The sequence below is a fragment of the Lactuca serriola genome, chromosome 4 (genome assembly GCF_051521515.1).
Source record: "Lactuca serriola cultivar US96UC23 chromosome 4, Lser_US96UC23_V15, whole genome shotgun sequence".
Classification (NCBI taxonomy): domain Eukaryota; kingdom Viridiplantae; phylum Streptophyta; class Magnoliopsida; order Asterales; family Asteraceae; genus Lactuca; species Lactuca serriola.
This window is the reverse complement of record NC_136411.1, coordinates 224,883,257-224,899,694: the sequence shown is the minus strand read 5'-3', so window position 1 is coordinate 224,899,694 and position 16,438 is coordinate 224,883,257. Positions and strand designations below refer to the sequence as shown.

The following is a 16,438-nucleotide window of genomic DNA, read 5'->3' as shown; positions in this document are numbered from 1 at the left end:
AATCATGATAGGGAACAACCTTAGGGACTAGGAAACACTTTGAATGAAGTGTTACAATCACAGATGATTGCACAAAAGGTGTTTACGGCCACACAAGGGTGTGTTTACGGCCTAGATGTGTTCGTGGCCAATGAGTTTACGGCCAACACATGAAATAGATAAGGTTTACAGCCAAGACTTGAAAGGTTTCACGACCATGACGTAAATCAAGAAGGGTTTACGGCCATACAAGGGTTTACGGTCGTAAACTCTTGATGGTCTTGCTAAAAATGGTTGTTTCTTGGATGTTAATCAAGAGCTTCTAATGAATATCAAGTATATGGAAAGGATACTTACGATTTGGAAGCTAGAAAGGGTGATTACGGCCCAAAGAAACTAGTGTGTGTTCTTGAAGATCTAACCCCAAAAAGAGATGAATTCACGGATGAAATCATGGGGTTTTACTAGATCAAGAAGAATATCAACTAATAAATGAAAGAATCACTTACAAATTTAACGAGAAATGGAGGTGTTCTTGATGATACTTGAGAGAGAATTGAGTGTTCTTGACTTGGAAGTGTGAGAAGTGAAGAAAAATGAAGGAATATCATACTTAAGAGGCTAGTTCACGGCCAAACAAGAGTTTACGGCCGTAAGATCCATGTGATGGAGTCTTCCAGCTTGAATGCAACTCAATGAACTTTAGTAGATACTTTCTAACACCCAATCCTTGAATGTATTAGGCTTAGAACACTCAAACAGACCCTAAACAATGCTAAAAGATAGCAGAAACAAGTTTGACTTTTGATTGAATTGAATGACTTTACAAGATAGAAATTTCGGGTTGTCACAGATGTAGAGAAAATAAAAGGCATAGGAAAAATAAATATAAAATTACCACTTAATGTTAAGGATATATATTTCTTAATTTAACCAACTAAGACATTTTCTTCACATAAAAAAGACAGCCAAATATAGTTGAACCATTAAATTTTTTATACATTAAGTGCAATAAGTAAAAAAGAAACAACACCTTAATGATTAACCATTAAGAGATTAAGAGGTTGTCTCCCCTCCGTGATGAGAATATAGTATTTAATGAGTGAAAGTTCACACATGAGGTCCAATGTTTAAACCATAAAACATCCAAAATATCGTAGGCCTTATGGCGGATTGATGCAAGCTACTAATATGGTTTTGTGGTTGTCTTTTAATACAACCATTAAGAGATTAAGAGGCTTATTAAACAATCCATGATCTCAACCGATATATCATAACATATCCACTTGACTTTACATAATTCTGATAATCTTTTGTTGAATAATTATATATTTTATGTAATCATTTGTTGAATAACTTATCCAATAATGAGCTTGATTCTAGTTTAATTTAATTAAAGTACAATTATAAATCATGATTCCATAACTTAACGTATATTTACTATTAAAAAATAGGATCATTATTTATAACTTATTTTATCATTACCATACTTAAATAAACAAACAAAAAAAATCACCACAAATGATTTTTCCTCTTGTAATATATCATTTCAGTTGTAGGTTTGTGTAATTTATCTCCTGTAACAAATAAAATGAAATAAAATCAGTGTTGTCTTTTAAACGAAAATTTGCGTTATATATAGATATAGATATCTTCTAGTTTAATAAGTGATAACTTATATTTATGGTACAATGCTAGATGTGGGCAAAATAACACTTTGGGTCGGAAATCCGGTATTTGATCTAGAACAAGCTCCGACAAAAAATGGTTAATAAAACCGAATTGAATCTGCCCGTTTGATATCGAATTAAGGATATAACTTATAGACATAAAACTTGATTGGAACCAAATTTACGAAAACCGGTTCAATAACTGGCTTAGATCCTATAAAAATCCGATATTTTATGTAGTATAAAAATGCGTTTTGATATATTACTTCTGAAATTATTTTTTAAGGGTTCTCAAGAAAGGATTGCATTTTTGATCTGTATGTTTTTATTCTTTTTTTTTTTTTTTTTTTCAATCCGGTTTAGATCCAAGAGGCCAAAACTGGTTTCAATCCGATCCGCTTTCACTCAAACCCGGTTTGTGCATTGTAACATATCTATGATTTTCATTTTTCTCCCACAATAATAACATATCTATAATTTTCTAGTAATTTAAAACATATGAAACCTGTTGGGCCCCTTACCCTTCTACATTTTATTGTTTTGAATATTCAGAAATGTTGCCATGATATTCTATTTGTCGATTTTGTTTTCACATGCATTAGTCATGGACATTTTCATTTATCTTAAAATTCAATCAAACCTTTTTTTATAACAATATGCAAGCCGAAAAAATATAAAATCTAAATTAAAATCCTCAATTGTTTATTAAGCCTAACTTGAAAAAAAAAACACATAGTTCAAAAAAATATAAAACCTTTAACAGTGTTCACAACTAAGCTTCTTATAATTCAAAACCAAGAAATGACACAACCAATATTATATACATGGAGAAGTTATAAGCAACTAATACATAAATTTTCAATAATCAAGACTTTGTATTCATATTGTAACACATATTTCACTTATAATTTGGACAATTGATTCCAAAATATTTATTCCTGAATTGAAGTCGAAGTACATTGGAACAAGACCAACGATATGGAAAAATACTTTGTAATTTCTATATTGATTGGTCACGAAAAAATATCAATAACATTCATAATCACATATTTTCAAAACAAAAAACAAATAAAATAGAAAAATCTTAAACAACATGAATAAGATGATCAAATGATGTCCTACAAATTGGACAAGTTCTTCTATGAACCAACCATAGATCAATACAACGGCTATGGAACACATGATCACAACTTGGAAATCTTTTGCATACCTCAAACTCTTTAAAATCATCCAAACATATTGCACAACTTAATGATTCTTCTTCATCTCCTTGGTTGATTTTGTGGCTAAAACTTTGTAGCTTTTGTAACTCTTCTACCGATAAACCAGGGGTAGATTTGTCATTTTCACGGGAGTCGACTCTAAAAACTTCGGATTTGGCAATGAAGCCGATGACTGCATAGCAAATCATCAAGTAGAGTGTGACAATGGAGATTAAGCAAAGGAGGGAGATGGGAGGAGGGGGAAACACCATTGTTGAGAAATAGAAAGAAGAAATGAAAAAAGGTGTATTCTGAATATTAATTGGAAAGATGGAGTTGTTAGATGAATAAAATTGTTTAAAAAATTGGAAATGTTGATTGGGTTGGAGGGCATCGGGTTGACTTTATTAAATGGTTAGCTTCAACAACAAATAATGGATGAACCTGCAGGAGACTAATTCAATGATTGAATGCAAATCATGAGTTTATGTTTATGAAAATAATTACTACCAAATAAATAATATATATTTAAAAAAAAAACACACGAGTTGAAAAAACTCATCTTTGCATTTATAGGAGGGAATAAGATGAAAAATGTATTAAAACGAAAGAGCAAATCCTAACCCCGACATTTTTGGGAAGTGTTAAAAATATTTGAATCCAAAAATTCAACATGTATTAATCTGAAATGAATTGCATATAAGGATACAGATATGGTATTTCAAAATTTCAAATATTCCGATTATCAAAAATCCAATATATATATACTTAAAATTTTCAATTTTGCAACTTTTTTCGAGATTATTTTTATATTGTTAGTATTTTAAATAGGTATGTTCAGCTTTAGGCTTTAACTTTTGGGGGAAAATCTCAAATTAAGGAAAAAACTTTATTTCCAAACAAACTTAAAACTTTTATTTTAAACAAAAAAAACTTATAATCCAAAAGTTATTTCAAGTAGTTTTTGAGAGTTTTTATTTTTTATGTTTTATATTACTAGTTGTGAGATTCCTGTATTACATGAGTTAACTTTAAAAAAATAATAATAAATACAATGTTAAAATATTTGAGAACTTTGAATTTATAAAAAAATAAAAAAAGTAATTGAAATGTTTTTTATCTTTTAAATTTAAACAAATAATTTAAATAAATAAACAAAAAAACTATATGAACTTTAATTTGAAAATTTTGAAATTAAAATATAAGTTTATTAATGAAATTGATATCCATTTATTACTATATTTATTGCATATTATATTAAATAGAATTTAATAAAATAGAAAAACTCATAAAATAACATATAAAAAAAATTAATTCAAAATGACATTTAATAAATTGAATGAGATTAGATTTCAACAATTCAAAAGCTTAGAGCTAATTTTTAGGAACACTTCTACGCAATTATAAACCAAGTAATCAACTAGTTTTTATCAAACTCCAATTCTTAAAAAACTAAAGAGAGGCGCTTAATAGACATACATCACCAATGGTTTTCTATTTGACTTTCTAATATAAAAGTTTTAATGTAAAAGACAATCATAGGTCTGTAGGTTGAAATTCCAATAAAACTTTTTAGGTTTATATGTGATGATGATAACAATTCCTTCTTTCCTCATACTCTTAATCACCCCTAAGCTGTTGAGGTGATAGAAACATTTCATCAAGCAGTTGGCAGACAATAAATATAGGTGACAAACATCAACCTTTTGAGCTTTTCTTTAACTCGAAGTAATGTTCCAATCATGAGAAAAAATACATACTAATTTATTTTATCAAAAAAAAAAATCCTCAAATACAACTCCCATATTACCTTACCCAAGCCATATCTTATTCAGAAATTAAAAAAAGATAAAACAATTATTCCATCATTTAAAAATGGCAAGATTTATGCTTGTACAGTACAACACGTCTCATGCAATTACCCAAAAAAAAATAAAAAAAAGTTTATATCTTGGGCAGAAGAGTAGTGGGTTCTGAAGGCACATCTTCACTTGCCTGCAAAAAGCCACGTGTACAAAAAAAAATCTCATTGAGTTGTTTATTATTATATATATATATTAAAATAAAAAAAATAAAGAAAATAAAAAAAATGAAAGTAGGTACCTTGAGGTATTTTGTTAGCATTTTGGTGGTACTGAAATTGAAGCCCTCGACTGATTCTCCTTTCTTACGGGATGCATGAAGTTGCTTTCTCACTTGGGATGCTAGTGACTAATATTATTCAATCAAATAAGTTAATTTTTATTTTTATTTATTGAAAAAAAAAAAAGAAAAGGAATTTACCTTTCCTAATTCGACTCCCCATTGATCAAAAGAATTGATTCCCCAAATGAAACCTTCCACAGCAATTCTATGCTCATACATAGCTAGCAACTGAAAAAAAAAAGATATTTTGTAAGATGATGTCAGCAAAATAAATGAGGATTAGCAACAAAAAATAAATAAATAAATAAATAAACCTGTCCGATTCTATAAGCATCCAATGATGGAAGCAGAAGGCTAAGGGAGGGCCTATTCCCAGTAAATGTCTGTCAATAAAAAAATGAAATTAGTATTTTTTTTTTTTTAATTTAAAAAAAAAAAACAAATTTTAATATGAAGTAGGAAGCCACCTTGTGAGGAACAAGATGAGATGCAACATTCTCACTTCGCAATTGTTCAGGGGTCTGGAAAGATAATGTTAGTTGTGAATAATTAATATATTAAAAATGATTAGAAAAACTTATATTATTTAAAAAGGTGAAAATTACCTTTCCATAAGCAAGAGCATCAGGTTGTGCAAAAAAGTTTGACATGAGTTCATCATGATTATTTACGACTTCATCTGAATACCAAATTTTCACATTATATATAAAAATAAGTGAAAATTAAACTAGAGAGGAAAGGGATTGGTACCTCTAAGGTAGACAGGTTGCTGACTCTTGACAATACCAATGAAATCACAAGGAATAACACGCCCCTGAAGGGTAAATTAGACTTTTTATTAGCCAGATAGATAGAAAAACAAAAAAAGTTAGTTAGTTAGTTAGTTAGTTACCTGATGAATTAGTTGATAAAAACTATGTTGACCATTTGTTCCTGGCTCACCAAAATCAATTTCACCAGCTTCAAAAGGAAGGCTTACACCATCTATGGATACTCCTTTCCCATTACTCTCCATACTAACCTATAAATTTAAATTATTATAATAATAATAATAATAATACTTCAAATGTTTACAAAACTTAAAAAAAAATAATAATAAATATATACCTGTTGAATATGTGGAGCAAGCTTCTCAAGAGCTTGAGTGTAGGGTAGAATAGCCTAGGGAAAAAAATGTTAAATGAGGAATTTAACAAAGAGTAAATTACCAAAATACCCTCTCAGGTGAATATAATACAACTCAAACTTACTCTTGCAGGATATCCAAGAAAAGAGACGTTCCATACACTCAACAAACCTAGAAGAACCTGAAATACAAAAAAATATATATATTGTTCATGTCTTCTTAATATTTGTTTGAGTAAATTACTGAAATCATCCCTGTGGTTTTATTTTGTTGCGTTTTTCGTCCCTATGGTTTGGTAAAAGTTGCATGTTTAGTCCCTAACTTTATGTATGTAAGGGACAAAAAATGCAACAAAATCAAACCACAGGGACGAAAAACGCAACAAAATCAAACCACAGGGACAATCCGAGTGCAAAAAAAAAGTTAGGGACCAAACGTGCAATTTTGACCAAACCATAGGGACGATTTCAGTATTTACTCTATTTGTTTTTACTTTTTAATATGAATACTAAATTAACCAAAGTATAAAAATGTGGATACTGGATAATGAAAATTACATTAAAAGAGGGTAAAATGGGAATATGACTATATGAAGAGTAACACATACAGGTATGTTTTTCTCAAAAGGAGCAGATTGAAATTGCTGATCAATGCTTCTAGCACCTTTGAGAAACCTATAAATAAGGGAAAAAGTCTTGTTAATAATAATAATAATAAAAGTGAAGATAAAATTTAATGTATTTTAGTGAGAGAAAGATGAAGTTCTAGTGTTATTGTACTTTTCAACAACTGGAAAACCGTATTGGAGAGATAAAGGTAACACTCCAACAGCACTGCAAACTGAAATTAATAAAAATGAAAAATCACATAAAAACATTTCAAAAAATGAAAAAATGGGTTCTTTTTTATTTATGAATTATTGTAATAAAAAGACTATCTTGTTCTTACCACTGTATCTCCCTCCTACCCAATCCCAGAATGCAAAAGCATTATTAGGATCAATCCCAAATTTCTCCACAAGCTGCATCAAAGAAAAACATATAAAAAAAAATCAGAATGATGAATAATAGTTAATAATTTATGAGTTGTAATAGATAAAAATGAAAAAAAGAACCTTAAGATTTGTGCTAACAGCAACCATATGTTTTGAAACAGCTTGTGGCCTTAAACAAAGAAAATGAAACCATGTTGTGTAAGAGAACATAAAGAGTAAGGGTATAATAGGAAGAAAAAAATGGTGTAGTTACCCTAAAGTAGATGAGATCCATTCCCTTAATGTCCTTGCATTCAGCATAGTCTCAGCAGTAGTAAAAGTCTTGGAAACTACAACAACTGCAGTGGTAGAAGAAAATAACATTAATTATATAAAAAAAAAATATGTTGTTTGAAATAAATTGAATTACAAAAGAAAATATGAACCTAAAGTTGTCTCGGGATCCAAGCCTGTAATATTTCTGGCAACATCTACTGGATCAACATTTGCTAGACTGTAGAAAATAAAAAGATAATACGAATTAAAACCATTTCAATAATCATAAATTTATAACAAATTTCATGATTTTGTAAGACTATGTGAACTTTATTATAAAATATGTATACTTACAAGCGAAGTTGGCGTCCTCCAGCTGATTTACTAGCCTCTGGATCTGTTATTTAGCAAAACAAATTATAATAATAAGTTTTTTTTTATTCTATACAAATAGAAGATTAATTAATATTAGAAAAAGAACATGGAGATGAAGAAATTCACCAGTTTGAAGAGCAGTGTGCACAAACAATGGACCAAGAAAGCTTCCACCAATACCAATAGCAATCACATTTGTAAGTGGTTTCCCTGTGGCTCCAACCTAATAAGGATTAGAAAAGAATTATTTATTATATATAATTAATAAATAAAGATAAAGATTAGTATTTAAGATGGATGACTTTACCCAAGAACCATTGCGAACTTTATCAGAAAACTCTTTAATTTTGTCAAGAACTTGCCAAACATCAGGTACAACATTCTTTCCATCACTGTTTATAGTTGTGTCCTTTGATGCACGAAGAGCTACATGAAGCACAGATCTGTTCTCTGTGCTGTTTATCTGCAGTAATCACATTTGTATCAAAAGGGTAAATTAGTCAATCCCATAAATTTACAGGTTTACTTACATGCTCCCCATTGAACATACTAGTAATCTTTTCTTTGAGATGTGCTGCCTGCATTAGGAAAAAAGAGGTGATCAGAAAATATTATACTTCTGTTTTTGTTCTTTGGAGGCTCAAGCTCATAATTCACTTGATTTGTAAATTCTGTATTTTATAGAATGATGATATTACTATAATATCCTCAATTAAGAGAAAGAAAGAGCAACCTACCTCAGCAAGTTTAAAGAGCTTAGACATTGTATCAAGAGTGGCACATTGTCGTGAATAATCCAGAAATATGTCATCAAATTCTCTGCATAAACCCCAATTGAAAACAACTCATCAGCCTCTTAGCTCAAAAAGTTAATAATCAATGTAAAACCACATAGTTATAAAGAACAGATTGAGTAATTTACAGCTAGAGATTGTAACAAATCTTTCGAAGTATTCAGATTTATAACGAAAGAAGCCAATAAACTTAAAAGAAATGAATATTTGGTGCTAGTTCATAAGAGGCTTAAGCTATCTTACAGCATCATTGACTTGCATCGGTCATTGTCAGACATCAAATCACGTAAATGCGTCTTATTAATGTCCGCAACATGGGCCTGTAGGTAAGAAAGTGTCGCATCATCAATTAACAGGCTTAGCAATGAATACATGCAATTGTTCAAATAGACGAATTGTAATCACCTTCAGGTCCTTCCATGGTGCAGTGTCAGAGATTAAAGTCGCCATCTGCAAAGATTTTCAAGCAAAAATAAATTATTTCCACAGAGCAACGGTTAATGAGATTACTAAAACCTATAAAATCGCTATCCTGATTTATGAAGTAAATATGATAACAGAAAAGACGATGTCGATTTCGATTTCGATTTCGATAACGATTGCAATATTGCTTTGATTAAGCTTAATTTCTCGATAATCAGATGAGAAATTAGATATTCAGAAAAAGAAATTTCACCATTTATCAACCAATGCCAAAAGGCGAAATTTCATTTTCTGTGTATTTGATTAACTGGAAATAATTGAAAAGAAAAGCGACGGAAAGATCAAGGACTGAAAATGAGTAAGGGGATTAGAAAGATAACAATACCTGGAGATGATTGAAGAAGAATTACGAAGAACAAATCGTGAATATATGTGTTGAAATCTGATGAGTTTTGTATAAAGCAGTATGAGTTCCTTGAGAGATAGAAGCGGTGGCGAATGGCGATCATAAACAAAAGAATATGCCGTGGATCAGGCCATTCTTTTTCTATGGACGGCGTCAAAAATCAAAGTAATACCACCATCCTCTATTTTAATTATTTATTTATTATTTTTTTTATAATAATATTTTATTGAGAAAAAGTATAGCCATTGGTATAATTTATTCCACACACTAGTCCTAGGAATTTCAAAATAATGACATTGTTTAACTTAAATTTGGACCTCATTGAGAAAGGGATAATGACTTGAAAGGGTAACGAACTTTCGATTTTGTTCACATTTAGTCACTAAACTTTTTTTCGTTATCTATTTGCCATTGAACTATTGAAACTGTTCACATTTTACCCTTATAACCGGCTGTTACCGGTCATAAGGGTAAAATGTGAACAGTTTCAATAATTTAGTGGCAAATAGATAACGGAAAAAAGTTTAGTGACTAAATGTGAACAAAATCGAAAGTTCGTTTCCTTCTAAAAAGTTCAATGGCTAAATGTGAACAAACTTCATATTGTACTATGTTTTAGCAAATTATTTATTTTTGTTTAATTGTAGCAACATTTGTTGATGAAGAAATCTATGAAATAAAAAAACAAAATGTAACATCCGAATTTCCAGGTATCATAATTTAAGTATTTTTCTTTTGAGTTAAGAAGAGAGACTCGACGAGTTGACGTCTCAACTCGTCGAGTAAGGTCACAACTGATGACTCAGATTAATGAATGGACTCGACGAATCGATGAGGCGACTCGACGAGTCCGCGCTGTTGGCAGAAACCCTAAATCTTTGGGCTCGAGCCATATTTAAAGGCACTTATGGCCTTCAATTGCGACTACCTTTCCCATAAGTGAGAACCCTAGCGAGCTTGAGTGTATAGAGTGAGAGGAAGAGCTATCTTGAGCTTTTTGGTGTCATTTTGCAAGAAAGGAGAAGAGTTTCAGCAAGAGGGACCAAGTAAGGTTATTGTTATGAGTTATTCAAGCAAGGAGCTTCATTCTGAGGTACAAATATGAACCCCTTTTCCTTCCCTATTGTGTAGATTCCATTTTGGGGTTAGGGCTTGAATCACTTAATCTTTGGGGTTTTGAATGCCTCAAACCCCTCTTGCAAGTTTGTTTTATAGATCTGGACCCTTCTAGGTCCAGAGAGCCGAGAATATAAAGCTTTAGTAGAGTAAACCTTGGGGTTTGAAGTTGGGAAGCATTTATGGGATTTTTATGGAATATATAGTTACTTTCATCTTACACATAGATATGAAGTATTTTATATAAATTACGTGCTATGTGTGCATATTATTTGAATACTTGCTGTCTGTGCTGGATGAACGATTTTATACATGTTTTAAAATATTTAAACGGTATATTTATTTTATATCTACAAATATGTTGCGGATGAAACATGGATAGATGAAATAGTTGGTGTGTGAAGAAATAAAATGATGAGAGATAGGTGATGATAGAAAGGTGATGATTGTAACGACGTAAATTTTCAAACAATTTTTTTTTTTCATTTCAAAATAAAGTATTTAATTCAAAACAAGGCATAAACATTCCAAGTGTCATGTAAAAATACAAATCATATGAATCCCAAGATCACAAAACATCTATCAGTGTGTACAGATCACGCCGGCGCCTTCCCAAGGTCCTCGCTAGTACCTGAAACACATACACAGCAACTGTAAGCATAAATGCTTAGTGAGTTCCCCAATATACAACTTACGCACATACACCTTTCCAGGCCCTGACCTTCCGGTCCATGTGTCTCAGGGGACTTCCGTCCCTGCTGGGTAAACCTTCCGGTCCCACCCACGCCAATCTTACGGTCCAGATTACACAACGCCTTCCGGCCCATGACATAATGCCTTCCGGCCCACATAAACATACATAGCACACATAACAAATATCTTATCACGTATAGCACATTTATCACATATCATATCCGACCTTCCGGTCACACAGTCAAACCCTTCCGGGTACGGGATAGTGAGCAGACTCACCTCGTGAATATCGAAAGCTAGCAAATCCCGAAGTCACTCGTGCTCGATTCGCCGAGCTACAATCTCCCTATAACATCATACATCTCTTATTAACACTTTTATCTTCTAAGTTTGACTATCCCTAAGAAGTCAAACATAGGTCAACTCTGGTCAACGGTCAACGGTCAACTTTGACCGGACTCAGCGAGTGCTAGGGCGACTCGGCGAGTCTAGACGTCCTCACCAATTCTCTAAGATTCCCTTTCTACACGTCGAGTATCCCCCTTGACTCGACGAGTTCCTCCTGGAAGAATCGCGGGGCCACCCCGACTCAACTCGCCGAGTCTGAAGAACAACTCGGCGAGTCCCAGTTAATCTTCAAGCTACTCGCCGAGTCTGTTCATCGGACTCGGCGAGTCCATGCCATGCAACCGCTCAAACTGCTTTCTAAGGTCAGATCTGCTCCGACCATTCCTAGGTCTGGCCTTCCTAGACTGATTCATCACGTAAAGTCCTCATTTCGGTGCTCATAATACACCCCATGACTCATAATTTACATTTTGACCTAAGGCATAAGGATTCCAATCCAAAACCTTCATTGATTCCCGAAAAGCTCAGGCATGGGACATTCTGGACTTCCAAGGGTCCCAATACAGGGTTCCAATCGCTTGGGGGACTAAGGTAACACTCAATCTAGCCACAAAAGGGTCCAATAAACCCTAAATCCATACACATCAACATAGAAGAATGCAACTCGAAATATTACCTGAATAACGTGCTCTGTGTCCCCAAATCCTCAGAATGTGGCTTCTCTTGTTGTTCCCTTAGCTAAGCCTCCTCCTCCTTGCAAGATAACACTTCCAAGATCAATAATGGTCTTCTACCTTGCTCCAGATGCTCACAATCGAATTAGGGTTTCTCTCAGAGGACTAGGGTGAACAATGACGGCCATAAAGCCCCTTATATACGTCCCAAACCTGGACGGTTAGGGTTTCGCTAAACAGCGCGGACTCGCCGAGTCCATATCCGAACTCGTCGAGTCCAGTCGCGAACCCGCGACTGGATTCGCGATCCTACTCGGCGAGTCTGAGCTCCAACTCGCCGAGTCCCCTCTTAAAACACCCAAAATCATAAATATAACGATACCTGAAATTCCGGGCTGTTACAACTCTCCCCCACTAGGACTAGACTTCGCCCTCGAAGTCTCACTCTGAAAATAGCTCCGGATGCTGCTCCCGCATTTCACGCTCTGGCTCCCAGGTCATTTCCGATCCCTTCCGGTGCTGCCATTGAACTAACACCAGAGGTATCTCCTTATTCCTCAGAACCTTGATCTTCCGATCTCTGATGGCCACTGGTCTCTCAGCATAATTCAGGCTCGCATCCACCTGAATGTCCTCTAATGGAACCACTGCCGACTCATCGGCTATACACTTCCTCAATTGCGACACATGAAAAGTGTCGTGGATCTGTCTCAATTCCGTTGGCAACTCCAAACGGTAGGCCACCCGGCCTACCCTCGCAATCACACGAAAAGGCCCGATATACCGGGGCCCCAACTTGCCCCTCTTCCTGAATCGAATCACTCCTTTCCAAGGAGAGAGCTTCAGGAGTACGAAGTCGCCGACCTGAAACTCAAGCTCGGACCGACGTCTGTCTGCATAACTTTTCTGTCGGCTCTGGGCGGTCAATAACCTCTGTCTAACCTGCTGAATCTGCTCTGCCGTCTGAAGCACGATCTCTGTACTGCCCATCACTCTCTGTCCCACCTCTCCCCAGCAAATGGGGGTCCAACACCTCCTACCATACAACAGCTCAAAGGGTGGCATACCAATGCTCGAATGATGGCTGTTGTTGTAGGAAAACTCTGCCAAGGGTAAATACGCATCCCAGCTACCCCCGAAATCTAACACACACGCTCGAAGCATGTCCTCCAGCGTCTGAATCGTTCGCTCGCTCTGACCGTCTGTCTGGGGATGGTATGCGGTACTAAAATGCAATTTAGTACCCAGCTCCTCATGGAATTTCTTCCAGAATCTGGAAGTGAAGCGCACATCACGGTCTGAAACAATCGAGATCGGCACCCCATGCCGAGATACCACTTCTCTCACATATATCTCCGCCAACTTCTCCGCTGAAGAACTCTCACTGATGGCAAGGAAGTGAGCGCTCTTCGTCAACCTATCCACAATCACCCAAATTGCATCGACTCCTCTGGCAGTCCTCGGCAATTTGGTGATGAAATCCATAGTGATCTGTTCCCACTTCCACTCGGGAACCTCCAATGGCTGCAACTTGCCATGCGGTCTCTGGTGCTCGGCCTTAACCCTACGGCAGGTCAAGCACCTCTCAACGAACCATGCGACGTCCCTCTTCATACAGGGCCACCAATACTCTTTCCTCAAATCCAAATACATCTTCGTAGCCCCGGGATGGATCGAGAATTTCGATCGATGAGCCTCTTCCATCAAAGTAATACGCGTACCACCCACGAACGGTACCCAAATCCGACCCTGAAATGTCATAAGCCCTCGTTCATCCGTAACGAACTCTGAAACCAAACCAACGACCCGCTCTCTCTTCTGTATCTCTGGTCGCACAGCCTCGGCCTGTGCCCCACGAATGGCATCCAATACTGGAGCTATCACAGTCAACCTCAAACATACATCTCGCAGTGGAGTGCTCTCCGCCCTGCGGCTCAATGCATCGGCTACCACATTAGCCTTGCCTGGGTGGTACAGGATCTCACAATCATAATCCTTGACCACATCCAACCACCTCCTCTGACGCATATTTAGGTTGGGCTGATCCATCAAATACTTCAAGCTCTTATGGTCCGTGTATATCGTACATCGAACCCCATACAAGTAGTGACGCCAAATCTTGAGAGCGAACACTACTGCCCCCAACTCTAAATCATGTGTGGGATATCTCGCCTCATGAGGCTTCAGCTGCCTCGACGCATAAGCTATCACATGACCCCTCTGCATCAACACTGCACCCAGCCCCGAAATCGATGCATCGCAATATACTACAAAATCCTCCATCCCTTCCGGAAGAGCTAATACCGGGGCTTCGCACAACCTTTGGCGAAGTGTCTCAAAGGAGGTCTGCTGCTCGGGTCCCCATGAGAATGCAACACCCTTACGGGTCAATCTGGTGAGCGGCACTGCGATCTTGGAGAAATCCTTAATAAATCTCCGATAATACCCTGCCAACCCAAGGAAGCTCCTGATCTCAGAGGGTGACTTCGGCACCTCCCAACTCATCACCGCCTCAACCTTGGCCGGATCAACCAATATCCCTTCCTGATTAACAACATGTCCTAGGAATTGGACCTCCCGCAAATAGAAGTCACACTTGGAGAACTTTGCATAAAGCTTCTCCGATCTCAAAACCCCAAGGACCTCCCTCAAATGTTCCTCATGCTGCTCTCTGGATCTCGAATATACCAGAATATCATCGATAAATACAATCACTGACCGATCCAACATCGGCCTGCATACCCTGTTCATGAGATCCATGAACACGGCCGGGGCATTGGTGAGCCCGAAAGGCATCACCACAAACTCATAATGCCCATATCGCGTCCTAAACGCTGTCTTCTGGACGTCCTCATCCCGCACTCTCACCTGATGGTACCCCGACCTCAGATCGATCTTGGAAAACCAAGATGCTCCCTGCAACTGGTCGAATAAATCATCGATCCTCGGTAACGGGTAACGGTTCTTGACCGTCAACTTGTTCAACTCCCGGTAATCAATGCACATCCGGTGTGAGCCATCCTTCTTCTTGACGAACAGAATAGGTGCTCCCCACGGCGAGCTGCTCGGCCGAATGAATCCCTTCCCCAGCAACTCCTGAAGCTGCGAAGACAACTCTTGCATCTCTGGAGGTGCAAGACGATAAGGCACCTTAGCGATAGGCGCGGCCCCCGGAACCAGGTCGATACCAAACTCTACTTGCCTCACAGGAGGTATTACCGGCAACTCCTCGGGGAAAACATCTGGAAACTCACGCACCACTGGGACCTCCTCAACTGGTCTCGGTCTCTCGGAAACCTCCCACGTATCCATCACATATGCCACAAAACCCTTACAGCCCTGCTGTAGACACTGTCTCGCCCTAGCGGCCGAACAAAAAGCTGATCCCGAACGGGTACCCTCGCCGTACACCGAAAGGACTCCCCCACTAGGGTCTCGTATAGTCACCAGCTGACGTTCACAATCGATGACGGCGCCGAATCGGCTTAACCAGTCCATGCCCACAATGACACAGACATCACCCATCGCGATAGGAATCAGATCAATCGGAAACTCAACCCCGAAAATCTCTAACACACATCCCCGGAGAACCTCCGTGGCACAAATCACTCTCTCGTCAGCTATAGAAACTCTCAGAGGCCGACTCAACAACTCACGACTAACGCTGATATGCTGACTAAAAGCCAAAGATACAAAGGACCTACTCGCACCCGAGTCAAATAACACTAAAGCAGGCATAGAGTTCACAAGGAAAGTACCTACGCATATCATAACATAAGCATAACATCTCGACATCAAAATAAATACATGAAATAAAGCATACCTGCCACAACATCGGGCGCAGCGCGGACCTCCTCCGCAGTCAGCTGAAAGGCTCTCCCACGAGCCCTCGGGGCCTCAGCCTTCACCGGTCGAGTCTCAGTAGCCCTGGCAGTAGGTGCAGATCCCTGAAGAAGCTGAGGGCACTCGGCCTTCCGATGGCCTGTCTGGTTGCAGTGAAAGCAAACCATAAACCCCTTGGGGCAATCCCTAGCGATGTGCCCCTCCTTGCCACACTTGTAGCAAGCACCAGCTCGACATGTCCCCTCATGACCCTTGCCGCACTTTCCACAAGTGCGGCCCTTCGGACCTCCCGTCCTCGAATCGGCGGACTTAGTCCGCTTGGCTGCCGGCTGAGACTGAGCCGGCCGCCGGTCCACCCGCTGAGACTCGGCCTCCTCCCTGGCCTGGGTCTCCAA

The 16,438-nt window shown here is 37.3% G+C and overlaps 1 protein-coding gene across 1 annotated transcript; it reads right to left on the bottom strand.

The window, feature by feature from the left end:
• Positions 1–4,657: 4,657 nt before the first annotated feature.
• On the bottom strand, positions 4,658–9,525 carry LOC145096779 (Sugar isomerase (SIS) family protein). The gene is made up of 24 exons (XM_079034129.1): positions 9,349–9,525; positions 8,946–8,990; positions 8,784–8,860; positions 8,484–8,565; positions 8,277–8,324; positions 8,054–8,209; positions 7,873–7,969; positions 7,726–7,768; positions 7,542–7,609; positions 7,370–7,454; positions 7,237–7,285; positions 7,071–7,143; positions 6,902–6,962; positions 6,730–6,796; positions 6,247–6,303; positions 6,104–6,157; positions 5,889–6,017; positions 5,747–5,810; positions 5,602–5,675; positions 5,464–5,517; positions 5,311–5,379; positions 5,135–5,224; positions 4,955–5,062; positions 4,658–4,846 (listed from the first exon to the last, which is right to left on the bottom strand). The coding sequence occupies exons 2-24, from the start codon at positions 8,988–8,990 to the stop codon at positions 4,796–4,798; spliced, it is 1,701 nt and encodes a 566-aa protein (XP_078890255.1). The 5' UTR covers positions 9,349–9,525; the 3' UTR covers positions 4,658–4,795.
• Positions 9,526–16,438: the final 6,913 nt, after the last annotated feature.

Excerpts from the sequence above, each read along its gene's own strand:
- LOC145096779 (XM_079034129.1), bottom strand. The coding sequence starts at position 8,990 with ATGGCGACTTTAATCTCTGACACTGCACCATGGAAGGACCTGAAG. Across the intron at positions 7,610-7,725 it reads GGAGGACGCCAACTTCGCTT|TCTAGCAAATGTTGATCCAG; the intron begins GTAAGTATACAT and ends TATTTTCTACAG. Across the intron at positions 5,063-5,134 it reads GGGGAGTCGAATTAGGAAAG|TCACTAGCATCCCAAGTGAG; the intron begins GTAAATTCCTTT and ends GAATAATATTAG.